The 18022-nt window shown below is 41.3% G+C and overlaps 1 protein-coding gene across 1 annotated transcript in view; it reads right to left on the bottom strand.

The window, feature by feature from the left end:
- Window positions 1-4333, bottom strand: part of T265_02215 (hypothetical protein) — a gene marked incomplete at both ends in the record, with an annotated part of 37490 nt that extends 33157 nt beyond the window's left edge. Inside the window, one exon of the mRNA XM_009166403.1 lies at window positions 844-4333. Within this exon, the coding sequence (XP_009164667.1) occupies window positions 844-4333 (3490 nt within the window). The remainder of the gene's footprint in view (window positions 1-843) is intronic.
- Window positions 4334-18022: the final 13689 nt, after the last annotated feature.

Below are 18022 nucleotides of genomic sequence, written 5' to 3'. Positions count from 1 at the left end.
AATGTTGGTATTAGAGAACCACGCTAGAGCTTCAACTGATATGCGCCCAGATTATCAATGGACGCGTGTCTTTAGAACCACGCTAAACACAATCTAAAAAACAGAAAGTGTTCGCTTTGTTTTCACTAGGTTGTTCCAAGTGGGCACCCTGTGTAAGAACTACGTATAATCTCTACATGTCATCTACGTCATCTGTACATCAGACGGTACCAGTGGTGAAGCTACTGAACTTTCATTTCTGATGTATCACAGTAGAACCAGTTGGATAACCCACAAAGTTTCACAATATTACGTAATCTTATATTTCCAGAAAGGCGATGATTCGGATGACTATGCTATACCGCAGGAAAGGTGCATAAATCACTCGTCGCATGAGTCTTAGCAATCAAAATATATGTTTAGCTTCACCACCCTAAAGACCGCTGTGATAGGCCTTTAAGAACATTCAAGCACCGTGAAACAACCGAATAAAACAAATTTTGAATAAAAGTGGCTTAGCGTGTATAACTGAAGGATAAGACATATACGCCCTCATCTATCATATCGTAGTGACCCACCTCAATCAGACAGAGATTTGAGCTAACTTTCCGACTTGTCTTTATCTGATCAGCTAATGGTTGACTCGGGTGGCAGACTTGAAGGTAATCAGTGTCAACCTATAGTTGCTTCCCAGTTCAAGAAGCTGAATACAAGATACAAGGCCCCTATATTAGGTGACTCATTGTGCATCCCACACACAGTACAAACCATGTCACTTGTTAGTAACCGACGTGCAGAAGGAAACGCTGCCAACTACAACTTCTCATAGACAACACTTCAATTTATTTGATAAGGCGAACTTACCCGTACGGCACTGAAAGATGTCAATCTTCACTTTCTGCGACGCCTCAAATAAATAGTTTCGTCCAATTATCCAACCAGGGCGTTTCACAAGCACAAATATGACGACCGTCACCACCATTGCTCCTGCCATTACGGTAACGCTTAGCAAAGCGCGCATTAAGGGGGTTAGTTCATGAATAGTTTGAACCCGATTTTCTTGGCCATATTGACCCTGGGGTTGGATTTCACAGTGGACTGATCCTGGGTATCCTGAGATCTCCAGAGTTAAACTGGTGTTGTTGGTTAGTCTTGCGGACACTACTAATTCCAGGGCCGACCAAAGATGTCGACCAACATCACTGTCATGAGCCATGAGTCGAAAATGAAACACGGTTGGTAGGTCCTGATCAATAAGCTGCTTATTCGGAACTAGACAGCCACTTCTGTTGTTAAGTGTTAAAAATTGCTTTGCTCGTGAAACGTCCGTTGAAGACAGACAACTAGGAATGATTGAATAAGATACGGCTCCATTTTGTCCTATATCGGCGTCACGAGCTCTAAATAAAACACCAGGAATTGACGCTGAGTCACCGGACAAGAAATGGGGAACAGTGTGTTCATAAGTGAAATTCCCATTCAAGATAAACAATTGATTGTTTGACTCTGGGTCCGCGGTAACCAAACCATTGAAGCAGGGCTTCAATGGCATTAGAAAGATGGGAGTGTGGTCATTCATATCTAAAATACGTACAGATATATTCTTCAGCGTAGTTTTCATCGGTGTTCCGTAATCCTGAGCGTAAATATGCAAAATAATCTCGTCCCCATCTCCTTCCCGGTCAAGAAAACGCGTGGTTGTTACCAAACCTGTTCTATTGTTGAGCAAAAACGGGCTTTCGTGTATTGCTGTGGTCGCGTTATGTTCTACTTTATATACTCCTGCCAACCAAAAACTAACACGTCCAGCCTCCTGACGATCAAAATCAATCACCTTTAGACGACAGACTGCTGTGCCTGGGGGTTCATTTTCCATAATTTTTATGATATTTGAAGAGCTAGTGCGATTTTCAGGGTGCTGAATTCCACTATGAAACTCTACGTCAATCAGGATTTCAGGTGGATGCTGATTAACAGTTTGAATCCATACTGAAATTGGAAGGCTGGTTGTCAAGGCAGGTTCGCCTTTGTCACTTAAAATTACCTTAAAGTTGTGCCACTGGTGAGCTGGTGCACTTAGCAATGAAGATGTAATAAGCAAACTGCCGGTTATCCCGCTGATGGATAAGAACCCCTTCCCGGGAGTCAGTAAATGATGTACATCAGTCGATGGAGGTGCAAATCCACTTCGTTCATCCAAACTGATCTGAAAAAGCAGTTCGCTGTTTTGAGAATCATCGGCATCATATCCTGAGAAATAGGCAAGCGTTGTGTTTGGGGGTAGCGTTTCGGGGACAACGATTTTGATTTCCTTTTGAAAAGGAGTCAGGCTTTTCAATGGACCACGTTTTTCTTCAGGTACATTTGGCAACCAGTCATGTTTGTTTATCCATATTGCCGGGGAGACAATAACAGGCAAGTTGAAAATGGGTGCGTTGTCATTTTCGTCCTTCACGGATATTTGAAGCAGGAGAGTTGATGATCGTGGCAGTACCTTATCAGCGTCATGACAAACTATCGGGATGTAAATGTGTGGCTTCATTTCCCAATCCATAATACGCGAATTTACAAGCTGATAAAATTTTGAACTTTGTTTCGATGAAAGAATGGCACAAGGATCGCCAGATTTGTTGCTCGCAGACTGCCTAACAAGAACACTATTACCCATAAGTAGCTCTTGGACATGCTGCAATAGGTATTCGCCATTGTTAACCGAACAAGACACATTACCGCGTTCCAGTTCGTCCAAGTCCCAGCTCTCCAAAAATGCTACCACCGAACCTGGCTTCAGCCATTCTGTCACCCAAATAGTTAGTTGCATTTGTACGCCAGCAGTCAAAAGGGAGCAAGCATCGGGATCACTGCAACCAACTAAGCCATTCGGGTTCGTCAACACGTGTTTTCCCCACACTCTAATTGAAGGGCTATTATCATTATCGTCTAGAAGAAAAATTATCACTTTGGTTGTTGCAGAACGCTCAGGCTGCCCATGATCTACAGCTTCCACCTGAAAAACTAATTTTAGATCTTGCTCCCTATCAAGCGGACTGTGAACTCTAATCACGCCGGTCCCTGCATCAATCCGGAAACGGTTTTTCCAGGTGTGCCGACAAGATCCGTTAAAAAAGGACTGAAGTAGACGATAAGTTACTTCCCCGTTCGCCCCAGAATCCTCATCATCTGCGTGAACGCCACCAACCTTCGAGCCTGGAGATGTAGACTCGTGTACATGGAACACATAAATGCTTTTCTCAAATTTTGGAGGGGAATCGTTCACATCTTCCACTATTACATGAAGGAGCAAATGTCCCGTTTTCTGACGTACCGGCGCTTGATCCGTTGCTGTTATCATGATTTGGTACGAAGATCTCATTTCTCTGTCCAGTTTTGACTGCAATTTTAGGAAGAGCTCGTCAGAGTAGTCCATCATTTCCAGCAAAAAAGTTGGTTGCCCATTATCTAAAATGTCGATGCTTTCCAGTAAACTTGGAATCGAAAGGTTTTTTGAATGCTGTGAAATGGAATGGTTGAGATAAAAAAGATCATAAGAAACCCTAGCATTTCTACCAAGATCCCTGTCCACGGCTGAAGGAAGCCGGAATTTACTGCCCGGTCCCTCAGATTCACTCACGAACAAAGTATATTCTGACGGTTGAAATGAAGGTGTATTGTCATTTATGTCTATAATATTTAGTTGCACGGTGATAAATTCATTGTTATCCGAAAGCGTGTACGGTCTGATTTGCGGATTCGTATTACTGTCCACCACGGGTGCCAGTTGTAACAGCAAGTGTAGGTGGATTGTACATAGGCCGGAACTACTTTCACATAAGCAATGGGAATTTCGATAGCTGAGTAGTGCTGAATTTGGACCCTCAGTTGAAGACGTCCAGTCCACAATGGAATGATCACACATTACCTCCCGATCGATCGAACGAACGAGAATGAGATACTGTTTGAAAATTGTCCGTTGAGTTCCATCTAAATTGCTACGGAATTTGGCCTGACGAATTTCAAAATAGCTGAAGTATGGTTGTGTGGAAGGGAATATTATGAACCTGCGCATGGTGCTTGGAAAAGATTCAGTGCCGTTTACGTTGTCGAAACAAATATCGGCTGTCAGATCACCTATGTGAATGGGCACAGGCGTTTCTTCTTCAATCTGGTAAGTATGGTGAATACCATCAGGTTGATCTGTGCATTTCGACTCACAGTATTTAACATCCACGAAAATTCCAAAGAAACCGATCACAGTGAATACCGCATAAGCGCAGAGCGGCGATAAAGGATGACAGCATTGTAACATACTGCTCACATCATTGACTTCCACATGAAAGTTGAACTGCCTGTGCATGCACAAATCCTAATTACCCCTTGATGGATATAAGCCGCCTGAAATCCCACTACCCTATTGGATGGAATAGCTGAAATCCCATTGGATGGACCACAGAGTTTGTTTGGTATCGTGCATGGATTCCGTGTTATTCGTTTTGGTGAATAAATTCTACGAATGTTGTTGTGCGCTAGTCGTATCCTACTGGGATAGCGAAAACTAAAACTTTTGCGCATGCTCGCAGTTGTGTATTACGCTGAGTCACAAAAACCAGTCAGACATCGGTAACAAACAAGCGAAATATACTCAGTTTATTCCCATGAAATGTGGCCAGTGGCAACAAGTGAATAAAATGACAGCCACGATAATCATTTACGCCAGATAAGGCAATGGTGACAAAGTAGTTGTCAGTTTGAAAATGCCACTGTCGAAGTGGCACACGCATTGTGCGATCAGCGCGTTATTGTGTGCTATATGTGAGCTTGGTCGGGTAGACTTGAACCGTCTAGACTTAATGATAGCAAGAAAGTTTTCATTATTTTTCCCACAGAACCAAAACAATTTTCCGGTCTACAGACATTGCAGTTAGTTTGCCTTTAATTGTTTAGCAGAGTATTGTCCGGAATCAGTGATAATCTTCAGTTTTTCGTTTAACTCAACCGGTAATTACGGGATGAAAGTGCAGTCGATTCCGATCGTACATGAACTTTTGCGGGTTTTTCTTAAGCCGTTCAGAGTGAATAGCAAACTTTTTAATGTCGCATTTGAGACATTTTTGAGCACACACTAGTCATTCGAACCCTTCTGGTTTCCGTAAAAATCTGGTTTCGCAGCTTGTCCACAGCTGGCTTGCCTCAGAATCGTCCAATGAGCTTAGCTAACAGGTCCGCTAAAGGTGATCCTGCCTTCTTGGTTTATGTATTTGGGGATTTTGGCTGTCCACGGCGTAACAAAATTGCCGCATTTGGGTGCCGTTTACGCGACGCTACTCGCCAAATGCATTATAAGTTAGTCTTTTTGGTTGACATCGGAGATAGTTTGCACACAATGGTGCCATCAGTAAAATATTTATCCTTTTATGATCATGGGACACTATTTTGGCCGCACTCACCTCTCTTATGGAAGCCTATCATAAGGCAATTCTTGGAGGAAATCTCTGAAAAAATGCCCATCGATCGATCATCCAGGCATTTCTGTTTGACCCTTGAGTTATCGAGTGGTACCCTGACAACACATTGAGAGAACTCAGTAGTCGAGGCACGAACTTACTGGTTGAAATGACTGCAGTTCGAACTGAACTCCGCATATTGCACTGCATTTTTCCTATCAGCTATATTAGAATATTTCACAGCAGCCGCTGGTTGCTATGGATAACCTGAAGTACAAAGACTGTAATGTTGGAAAGGCCCAGGTTATAGACCGGCTTGCGGCGTTTGAACATTGCTACACTCTTGAAGAAAAAATATGCAGAATATAATTTCACGAGAGACTACCTGTTGTATAGGTGGCAGTTAATTACGTAATTTGTATAATTGAATTTCACAGCTCTCTCATTTGAACGGTCCTCCTCCTATACGGGTACAAGTAGCATGGTGAGTTCATATCAAAGGGCGAAATACTGGACCCGAACGTCACTTCTGTTAAAGCTGGTCAGCAATGCATATTCAAAGCGCTGGCAAGATTTGAACTTCCGTCGTCTACAAGGAGAACGCATTAGCATGATTACAGCATTTGACGTTAGGACACTCGAGTCATCAATTCTGAACAGGCAGACGTATTCACGTTAGAGCGGATTAGTTTCCAACGTTTAAACTGACGACACAGGCTTTGCTGATTGATTGTTCCATCTTTCAGGACTTCGCAGTTGGTCAGCACCACGGACGCGTGGATCTCACTGAAGAGCGAAATTCTAGCTCAGTATTTCTCTCTCTTATCTGAACTGAGCTGAACTGTTTAAAAAGCAGTGATATCAGGTTGAATAATTTACTTCACCAGCATTGCAAATAATTGTTCCTCAGTTCACGTGCCACGATCGCGTCAGACACGGGTTTTACGATTCTAAGGGTGAATATGGATTCGCGTGAATATGCGTCGGCAGACTGACAAAAATGTCAAGCTTATGGATTAGTCGCCAGTTTGCACTGTAAGTGATATCACAAGCTACATGTTGCAAGGGCACAAGTTACAAAACACAATATCACAAGTTGGGGTTTATTATTGATGATTTGGATGTACGGAACAAACCTCTGACACATGCATCAGTTATTCATTTTCAAGTCATCGTGAGACACTCGGTGACACGCTCTCACTCCAGTATATATTCTGGTGCATATTTACCTACACGAGTAGCCGGTTTACTTCCATTCCTAGCATTTGAGTCACTGGACGGTTTGGGCTTTTGTTCTACTAACTTCTATCCAGTGGTTTCCATGGATCATCTCCAAAAATGTTAAAATATACAAAAACAATATCTCCTGGAGGGCCCCATCTATTGTATATGTACTACTTCAATCCACTGACGGAGAGTTTGGTTGGAAAGTTGTATATCTGGAGAGAGATATTTAAACTCCGGCAAGGAACACCTTGGGTATTCCCCATGGAACAATTTCTTTGTTCAAAAGTGTTCAGGCTTTGAGGTTGACGTTTTCGGCCTCCCTAGACTAAGAGACCAAGTAGGCAAGTGACTATTCGCAGTAAACTAACGTTAACTACTTGTTAGAGATTTTGTATCATGAGTTAGCATGATTTTGTATCAAGTGAAATCACGTAATCTCCAAGTTGGGATTTGTTCATTGACCGTTCATTGCCTGAAATTGACAGGTGCATTGTGAATTATCCACGATTGAGAACACAATACAAAGTCTACTTTTTTTGTCCACCAGAATACGAAAACATGCTGTGGTACATATTAGTGTGAACCTGAACATAACCTGCGAAATACCTGGAGTTAAGTTTAACAAGACGTTATTTTTATCCGGCTTTGGTGTATTAGAGGCCGTTTTTACCTATACCAAAGGTGTTTCCATAGGGATCACTTGTTCTAGTTTTGGTGTGATGATGGTCACGATATCGGTGCACTAGCTTCAGTACACTGTTGTGCGACCAATAGAAAGGCCGCATCCCATTACCTAACACCACATAAATTGTCGTCTGTGAATGCATCAGTTTTGCGGGACTGCTTAGTATTTTCATATTTATGAAGAGCTGACCAACACTTAGGAAGCGTAATAAAGCAACATCTCCAGTAGTTATGGAACAAGGATGCAATTTACCTGGTAATGCCTCGAACAAAAGTCCCCAAGCTCTCTTCGTTGGATGATCAGTGGCGGAAGTCTGACTTCAAACTGCCACATTTTCTCCATAGCTGGACTTCGGAGTTCCAGTTTTGCTGACGGTTACCTAAGCGAGAAGTTTGTTCCTCAAAGCTTGACCATACCAGGCTGATGGTGTGCAGTCTGACAAAGTGAATGGGTAACCGAGGCAAATGCAGTTGCGGTTCTGGGTGGTGAGTGGGTGGGCTTGTATTACTCGCTCCAACAGAAGTTTGATAGGAGTAATGTGGTCTTTTCAAACGACCAGCATCCCTATATTTATCACAGCCATGCTACATCATCCCGAAAAGTGACAGATTAGAAAAGGTTGAACCTTCCATGAACAAACGGCTGAACTCGACCAAAGACACAGAATAAAACAACTGTAAAGTCTAGAGTTAACTGGAGCAATAAAGACAGCGATGCCTTGTATATTAAGTATTTAGTTCGTGAGCTTGTGATGAGTAAAGAAAACAAATCCATGTTACCTGCACTCCAGTAAAAATGTCTGAAGTCCTCGCAAATGTTTTGGACCCAAGGCGAAGAAGAGAACCACGTGTAATGATCAGTAACCAAAGAAAAAATACACAAGAAACTGCGCTCATCATGACGTGCTGAACGCTGACAACAAGACTCGCCCATCAGGCATAAAACAACCGTCACACAGGATAAATTCGTAAAGAAGTAAAGAAAGAAGTAAGAAAGAAAACACATCGCCATGTAGCACGGTGGTGAACAGACACATGTCAGTGACCGTAACCTATTGAGTCCTGGTCCAACAAAACCTTGATGCATTGAGTAAAAGGATACTTCGATGTAAAATCACCATGGGTTTGTAAATCAAAATGTCTGGGTCAAAATCGATGGTAGTAAAGCTGAGATGATAGTGTCCAAATGATTTGCAGTACCACAATTCTACTTCTGGTTCCGCACAATTCTTCCAAACCCATCCGAGAATTTGTTTAAGTATACGGTCGTTGCTTGGAGCTCCGAACAGCTATTAATTAGGACTTGTTGAACAAGGCGGGAATACGTACTTTCGAATCCTCAAAGACAGTGTACATCAGAGTGTGGAGACGACAGACGACCAAAGTCAGTTATGCTCCCTGCTGGTGAAAGCAGCACAAAGAAGCCAGAGCGAAAACGGTGTCCGATTCGTGGCCGTAGACCACATGAATCAGGGCGTAATTGGTTTACCTCATGCGTTAGTTCAATAGTGCTGCACATCCGATTTCTACAGTTAAAGTTAAGGTTTGTGACGTTTTTTGGTGTCCACATATTTCAGTCTGAGAGTGGAGAAATACAGATTCAGCATTCAGTGTCTGTCCTACAGAAACTTGCAGCTGCCTTATTCTGGGTGGTTTTATTGCTCGGAATTTACATGAAGAAGTATTATCGACGGATCAGTTTCAACAAAGCGTTTGATATACCTGCTGAAAGCAAAAAACATTCCAAAAATACTTATACGCTGCAACAAGAGTAAAATAAAACTAAGAACCATAACGTAAGAAAATTGTGGAGCGTCAGATTCAAAATGGCCAGATAAATATGTCAAAATTTTAGAAAAAGCCGTCATCGGTCATCATACTATGGTGAAGCTTCTTCTTCTACCTGTTCTTCCATTTCGCACATATTCGTGAGTCAAGCTGCGCTGCTAGCAACGAGTATGAAGTAAACATTCAATGAAACTTTTCTAGCATTTATTCTGCGTTTTCCTGTTTTTTTTTCGGCAAATGTTTTTAAAGTCTTCAGATGACTATATATGATATCCGATAGAAGCGATTAGTGTTGAGGTAGAAGTAGTTAGGGTCAGTTTAGTGTCGTCATGTCTCACCAAGATAGCTTTGAAATCAACGGGCGCATCAACGCTGTTCCTACATTCAAGAATTTAACTGTGAGTCCAACGCTAAAAACTAACAGGGACGTCTTTAAATAGTGTTTTAATAATCTACATGTCTTTCAGCACATATATCTGTCGCAAGCCGGGAGGTAATTTTATCCCAGTATCAGTATCTTAAAAAGAACGCGACATTCGTTGGTTATGTGCTCGTATGAGCCAACTTGCCAATATTTCTGGTGGGTTCTATGTGACTGGTTATTAAGCAAGTTAAACACCACAACACACTCATTTTTATCCGGCTCAATTAAATTAGATCTGCATGATCAGAGTAAAGGTAGCCTAGCGTTGATTGCAAGTCATATTAGCACCATCCACAAAAAGAAGCAGCACATTCACTTTACTGGGGAATAATTTTCGGCTCAACCTTGGATAAAGTTATATCAGGATAAAAAGTTTGCAGTTTTCACAAGGTCTTTTTATAAATACTTTGGTTGTCGTCCAGGCCACACTGTATTTTAGGAAAGCCAGTCTCCATGCAAACCAAATACATATTTTTTCAGCATCCTGGGTCATTAATGGAAGTCGGCTGAACTTACCATGAGATAGATTGGTGGCGTCAAATGGCAATGACAACAATCCTCTGAGGGTTACTGGCTATAGAAGGCCTAATTATGACGTAGGCTGTCAACTGAGATCACATATGGGTGTGAATTAATGGGATTTCTAGGGGCACCTTTTTCTAGGCCACATAGATTTTGCAAATCAGTGGCTCATCTCCCTTCCTAGTTTTTCAATGACTGCCTGAGTCTAAAAACTGAAACATTCCAAATCTGACCATTCAAAGCCATACAGTCACGAAAGAATCATGTGAATGTGGTTCTAATTGAAGTTCAACGTCGTAAACTAATATGGCGGAAACGGAGAGGTTTCACCACCTTGAAAATGATCATTACGTGTAAGATGAGCCGCAGTAATGGGCTGCAGGCAGCGTTGCACTGCAAAAACTGGCGCAGTTTCATCGCGATCTATCATCTAATTCACAATCTGGTGTCACGAAAAGATTATGTATGGCGACTAGTACAATGAAATAATAGGACGTATCCCCCAAAACGTAGTCCCATACAGCATTACGTGAGTTTTCTATTTGGACCTCATAATTTACACGTATTTTTATTTAACAAAAACATAAAGCACGCAAAGAAAATACCCACAAAGTTGAATGAATCTCCAGGGTCATGGATTTGTTAAACTTCCAACTTCACAACACTGCAAGAAACCTGACGCACAAATTGGCAAATTCAGCGTGACCATCAATACTTACGGAGAAATGGCGGTGTCATGTAGATGGAAAATCCAATCATTAGTACCTGTCTTTTGTCAGATCAAAATGGGTCTAAAATAGTGACCAGCGGTTTCTTAAAGGAACGTTACTCATGAAATTGCTCAAGATTCTCCGAAATGCAACATCAAGAAAATTTAAGCTGTCATCCTTCTGAGTCTCCCAATGAAACTAAATTAATGCACAAATGAGTCTAGTTCAAAAATATATCGTTCAATCCATGATCGCTTTAAGGTGCAAAATCAAGCTTTACTAAAAATAAGACCAAATAGACGCTGATGTGATCACGGCTTATGGGTAAAATCGCTCTCTCACCTAAGGGTGAGAAGCTATGAGATGCCGAGTACATGTTGGGCAATTTTTGAAGGCCGCTTCGTTGTGTCACATCCGCTTCTCACCGGCGACGTGGGACTATTATTCTAAATATTTTAAAATGTTCACATTGGATTTATCAGCCGGTACAAAATATTTATCCCTACCAACCTGTGTGTTGAGGAATCAGGATCCCAGAGATTTTTACACAGCGTGGCCAAATAATAGAGCCTAGTTTCTCACTGGTATCTATTTGGTCCTCAGACTTTAAATGTTACAGTATTCATCGAGCGGATATGAAATGATCAATGACTGCAGGAACTATGTGGTCGTCCGATGTTAACACGGATTTCACCTGACACTGGGCCACAAAACCAGCCACGAAATCCAACGCCATATATTTTGATCTGCTTTTCTGCTGCATTACTTCATGTACTTTCAAATTGCTATGCCTGAGGGAACTAACTAAATATCTGAGGTCAATGAGGGTCTAATAGATTTGTCAGAATTAAGTAATAGCGTTTCATTCTGAAAATGAGTATGCAAAAATTTAAAACGTAGTACCGCTTCCTTTTGGTAACTACGCAATTCTAGTTTTGTAATTCAGTCAGTTCCGGGATAAAATCTCCAAGAAGTAGGTTTCCATAGTAAAGCTCTGGCAAATAATCTACATTGTGGTAGGCATGCAGCCCCAACAGAGGAATTTAATGGATGGAGTAATAAATACTGCTAATTTCACGGTTAAGGCCCTCACAAACACATCGCCACTGAGAATACCGCATAGTTTAGGCATAAGGGAATTATTTAACTTGTCGCTGATGCTCGATCATGTCCAGGAATCTGATACGGCCCGAGATAAACTTCGAGTGAGAAGGGTGTTGACAGTATCTACCTTGTAGAGTGATTAAATGCGTCAAAAATATGAGATAGTACTCTTTCATCAGGAAGGACAGAAAATATGACTGAAAGCCATTCGATCCGAAAAATGCACAGGGAAAATTTTTAAAAAGTGAACAGCGGCTCCAGTTTCGTAGACAACTAGGGTAACATCTATATGCAGTGGATTTTATGATAATAGAGTACAGGCAAAAGGATCATTCCCAAAAGATCTTAGAGGGCTGTACCTGCAGGGCCCAGTCTTTTTACTTCTACATTATCACAACTATCGTTTGATGCTAGCTGCCCAACAGCGATCGGTAAACTGATAGTAAACAAGAATTTGTGTGTGAGTGGGAGTGTTTCAGGAGATCTCATGCAGCAGCAATCATAAGTAGAGTTTTTCTTCAAGTGGGCGGATTTACGAGCAATGCTCCAAAGAGGAATCCAGCTTAGACAAGGAAATGAGCACTACTTTAAAGAAGAAGACATTCTAGTTATGAGCTCTTGGAAAATTCATCCAGTCAGAAATTAGAATGGGGCATCAGGCTAGACACCACTGAGTTACTCCCGTTTAGTTTGCTTACATACGGTCCACCAGCCTGCCTAATGAAAATCTGCGTGAGATTTAATCCTCTGAAACAGTTGAGGGTGACCTCTTCTCCTCTAACAAAGCACTTTCTGAGATTCTTAAGCGATTTCTTGTATAATTTGTGTGATTTTTATTTCCACTCGAGTGATGGTCCGACGTTTTCACACAAATATCTTTTCAGAAAGCACTTTACTTAGATGAATCTATCCTTCCCATACGAAGATAGCCAACAGCCCTAGAACCATGAACTTTTGTACTTCATGAATTCTGTCTACTCGGATTTCAGTGCAGTATCTGGAGTAACCAGCCAAGGTGTTGTTGCAACAATAGTTACACCTGAGATTTGGGGCACCCATACCGATGGGGTGATGTGAAACTTTTACCGTGTGCATAAAGTTCATTTGTGGCTATTTAATGCACATTATATCGTCTTTTTGCTGGTATTTCAGTTAAATGTAGTGTAAAGTAAGGCTTAAAACACAACTTCAACAAACATCCCATAGCTTTATAAAGCCCATAATTTTCCATCTTCCTGGGACTGCAGTCTGTTCGTTTGAACTTTTCGAGTATATGAATAAACCAGTGTTGTTAATTTGGTGGGCCAGCTGGATGTATCCCTAAAAATACCACCTAAATGGTCGTGAAGAAATAGAATAAATTGCTAAGAAAACAATTATTGCCACCAAATCTATCTACGCAAGGGGACAAATCAACTAAATGAGTTGTAGTTCTCTCTCAAATTCTGCGAATCGCAAGCTGATCACATAGCTTCTTCATTAGGCTTTGATAAAAACAAACGGGTTTTGACTTGGACCACGTTCCTTTCACTCGCTAGTCAACCACAGACGACATAGTTCCGGAGTGTCAAACCTAACAACGGTTTGTTTTCCGGCTCACGGTAGTTTTATCGGCATTTGTCACGCAAATCCACACGAATGCCAAGTGAATTCGTCACAACGAAGTTCGGTGTATCGCGTGTTTATCAGTTTGACACCACTGGATAATCATCCTGTTGCCAGTGAGTGTCTAACCAAGTGAAGTAAGCTTTTCCGATAGTCTCGATGAACGGTGCATCTAAACATGATTCAACTAGCCAAATAGAGAGCTGCATGTAACTAAATTGTCTGCTAGTGTATCTCTTCTGAACATGCACTGAAAAAGGATAACTTTTTGTTCGCTCACAAACGAAGCTACTGAGCTTAATTTTTTTTCAAACGTTTCCATCTCAACGGATTTTGTGGTACGATTTTTAGTACATTGTTGTAATTTGAAGGATCATCATCCCAGGTGCGAGCAATGACCCGTGCGCGCATGGGGCGTTCCAGAATTTCCGCTGCCGGTTGACATGGCCCCTGGCGATATAAATAACATCTAGGCCTGTTTGTGAGGCACGAAGACAGTCATATCTGTGGCAAAAGTAACTTCTCATATGCCTTAGCTCACAATGAAATCATTGCGAGTTCAGATGGGAAGGGTGCAACAAGTAGTTATATCCCTTCGACGTGAGGGTCTCAATCGTCGTGTCGTTTATTGTCCTTAGGTAAGAAGATGTAACGTGGCCAATATGAACCCCATTAGAAAAAAGTCACTAATGTATTTCAATAAGTTTGTAATTTGAAAGATCCGACTAGCAAAACACGGCAGTCGAAACCTGAAATCGTATCTTTTGGGATAAATTTAGTGTGATGTTTGTAACTACGAAACAACACCAACGAAGCGCCTGGATTCAATATCACTTAGTAATTTAGCGGACGGCATCAAAATTAACACACTTGTAAGTATATACCTGAATGTAGGAGATCACACTCATTACTGTCTAAATGCCAATCATAGGCCAATTTTCCCACGTGTTTCGCTTTTATTACTCAATCAATCTTTTTCTACAACTTGTAGAATCAAATTCTGAAATTTGCGCTCACCATAACCGTGGGGGATAATAATCCTGTATTCATGGGTAGGTTTCTTCATGACGTATACTACGGGTGTGTTCCAGAAAACGTTAAATTTGTCTACTTTAACTTCATTGTGAGATATTATTCTGCCACAATATGAGTAAGGAAGGCCTGCAGCTGAGCCGGAACTATGTTTGTAATGTAGTATAATAAATCTGAACAAGATAATATGCATACTTTTAAGGCCAAGGTAAGTTCTCATTTTAGCATCTGGTAGGATGACATCCTTATAACAGTGATGTAAGATTGAAACTACAAGATGAATGAAGCTTCAAGAACTTTTTTATACACCGCTGTCTTCGGAAAACAGCTGATATGTTTTTAACCATTATGTTAATAGGAAGCGATGACTTATTAAAGACTGGTTATCTTTCGCTATCATAGCCTCTAGTATCACTAACGAGACAGAAATTGACTGAATTTAGCATAGGACAATCAGTCATTACACAGTGCTTCGGAGGCTTGTTTCTATTCACGTTTGTGTCTACACAGATGATGGACCCTTTGCTGCAGCAAAGTCTACGCCAGCACTGCTGAGTTGCTATAATGGATTGAAGGCAATCAGTGAACAGAGGGTGTAGGATTCACAAACCTGTAGTTGTCCGAGATGCGAAATTAATTCGAAGCAACAGAAACACGCCCGCCAGCATGATATACATACTCATAGAAAAATGAGTATCGAATCAGTCGGTCAAAACGTCGAAGAGAAGTAGCCACCACTATCCCACGTGCGTTGACCTATTCCGTCTCCTCGCAGGTTTTTCTCCATTTCCTCCACACTAAGGCCCGTGGTTTTTGCTTTTGGCACACTATCTTGCGTCAATATTGTGTTGTTTTTATTTTAGAGTGGCGAGATAATCCACAATAATGCATATCTAAGGAAGAAATCCGCGTGGGTGATATTCTAATAGTAGACCGTTTTTTCAAATAGTCTCTAATTGTTTTATGAAATAACAGGTGGGTTAGACAAACTCGGTCGGAATCGATATTGAAATCTCTACCTCTACTAAAGGTAAATAACAATTCACTTACCGGTTCACTGATTATCACAAAATTGAAAAACAACTCATAAGTGATGATATTCGGAAACACAAAATAAGCACTGGCATGTTGATACTCTTGTCATTGTCCAAACGCTAGGTTTCCGTTTAGAAGTCAAACACTGCTGTTTTAGGGGACTTTGTTCAAATGCTGTTATGTGTTGTGTAATATAGAAAATTCACATTCAAAACAGAGCCAAACGTTTCGGCTGCCATGGGCAATCTTTTTCAAGGATTTCTACAATTAACTAAATCAACTGAGTCAAGTGTAGCGTTATTTGGGTTCGCTATCATGTTCTTATTAGTGTGTTCTTGTGATAATTTGGCAGTCAGATGAGCCCATCCAGTATGTGTGTGTTCGTTGCATTTGGCCCGGAACACCCGGGCGTTTTCAACAATCGGACTACGTTTTCAAGTAGATAGTCGAACCCTGTTAATCATTGTGTTTTTAACCAGAGCTGTCTTTACAACAGCATTATCCCCACGTCACTTTTAGTTGAGTTACCAGAAGGCTTGCTGTGATGGGAAAAAACCCACTAATACAGCATCCTGGATATTCTTGCGTCAGTGTATCCGCTCTCGCTCCATCGCTGTAGTCTCCGCATGAGGGTTACGAATGATCATTAAGGTTCACTCTCAAAACCAAATCCGTTTGCTGATATAAAGGCCCTAATCACGAGGGAAATGGAGAAGACACTGTAAAAGTTCAGGCTTAGACGGGGGGGATAATTCAATAGACCTCAACTGAAAGCGGAAGCTTCCAAGAGAATGTATTACCAGGCGATCTTACCTGGGATAGTGAATTCAGACGAGCTTGTATACAACCTATCTAACAAAAGCTTGTCTAACACTGAGATTCGCTTGTTAACTGGAAACCGTGAATACTCGAAATCATCGACAACACCGAAGCGGCTAGTAGGAGAATAAGAAGGGTACACTGAAGGCGCTGGAGAACCGCAAGTCCATCCAAGTCACCAAAGTGGACAGTGACGATGCAAGTTTTATCGTAAAACAAAAGCAATAAGGAGACTACCTACTCTAACATCTGACACTGGGTTCTTGTGAGTTCGAACAGCAGCTCCATGGAAGACCAAACGTCGGGTTCCTAAGTACCTACAAAAATAAAAAAACCAAAGCTTATTCAAGCACAGTGGAATTAACTTGCTCAAAATCCTATAGACCTGTCTGTCATGCTTCTCATTCTGGACTATTGCACGTGTTCAACTTACAACTTTACAGAGTACCTGGACAATTTTTTTGAAGCCACGTTATCGACAGTAGGTCACGCGGATGACTTTTATTTTGATAATATCTGCCAATCTAACCACCAACAACATCAACGATGAGGGAGCAGTCACCTTTGAAGTAATAGTTCGCTATAACAGCATGCCAGTTAAAGACCTTTTCTCCCTCTGTTCTATGTGACAATAAAATTTTGGCACGGAGGACCACTTTATCCGATGTTGATATTATCAACACTATTTAACTGTATCCAAGTAACATATATTTCACCTTCTAAATCACGCTGCATAGACAAACTGACGGTTTTAGTATGGAATTTCCAGTGTTATCCACAATAGTCATTTTTCTTGCATCATGTTGAAATTAGAATATCACCTAAACCGACCCGTTCACCGCGCACCTGCTGAGGCATGTCGACGACATATCTGCGATAATATTAGCCACACAACGGTAAGCCTTCCTAAAATGCTCCACCAAACTATTCATTAGTATAGGAGTCACGATCGAAACTAAGAACTAATAGAGAAGTATAGGCTTCCTGGACTGTAAGCCCCGCCCTGGATTCTGAATAGTAATCCAGACAAAAATTACCCATTCGAACAGGTACATACAGCCTAAATTACCGTATTCACACTAAGCCAAGGACGCAGATCTCTGATCGTCGGTGATTTGTGTCAAGAAACTACGTTCGGACCAGTGGATTCGAGCAGATGAACTAAAACTACTCATTGGGTTTTTACAGAACAATAAAACTCATAACGCTAATTTGTCAACAACTGAGTAGAACGCCACCAGAAATGGTGAGATAGTAGTCACCAGGGGAATACCCAATAGAAATGAAAATTCAGAAGCTTTTGGAAATTTACTTCGTGCATATGATGTTAAGGCATTTCTCCTATGGAATAAAAGCTCACTAGGACACCTGGTAAAGGCTACGGGTACTAAACAACAACTGATAACGAAAACGAATGACGATACACTTGCCTCGTATATAGGTGGTTATAGAAATCCTTGAAATAAGTTGCCCATAGTGACCGAAACGTCGGATTTTGGCTTCTTGCCTTTTTGACTTTAAGATCCCCACTTCATTACTTTTGCTGCAACGGTGATTGCTGTTGACCCGTAAGTTGCACAGGCTATATAGTATTTGTGTGGAAAATTCACTCCCAACATTTTACTATGTTCTGTTCAACGAAATACAATAAA

This window comes from Opisthorchis viverrini, assembly GCF_000715545.1.
Source record: "Opisthorchis viverrini unplaced genomic scaffold opera_v5_27, whole genome shotgun sequence".
Classification (NCBI taxonomy): Eukaryota; Metazoa; Platyhelminthes; class Trematoda; order Opisthorchiida; family Opisthorchiidae; genus Opisthorchis; species Opisthorchis viverrini.
This window is presented reverse-complemented; position numbering and strand designations above follow the sequence as displayed.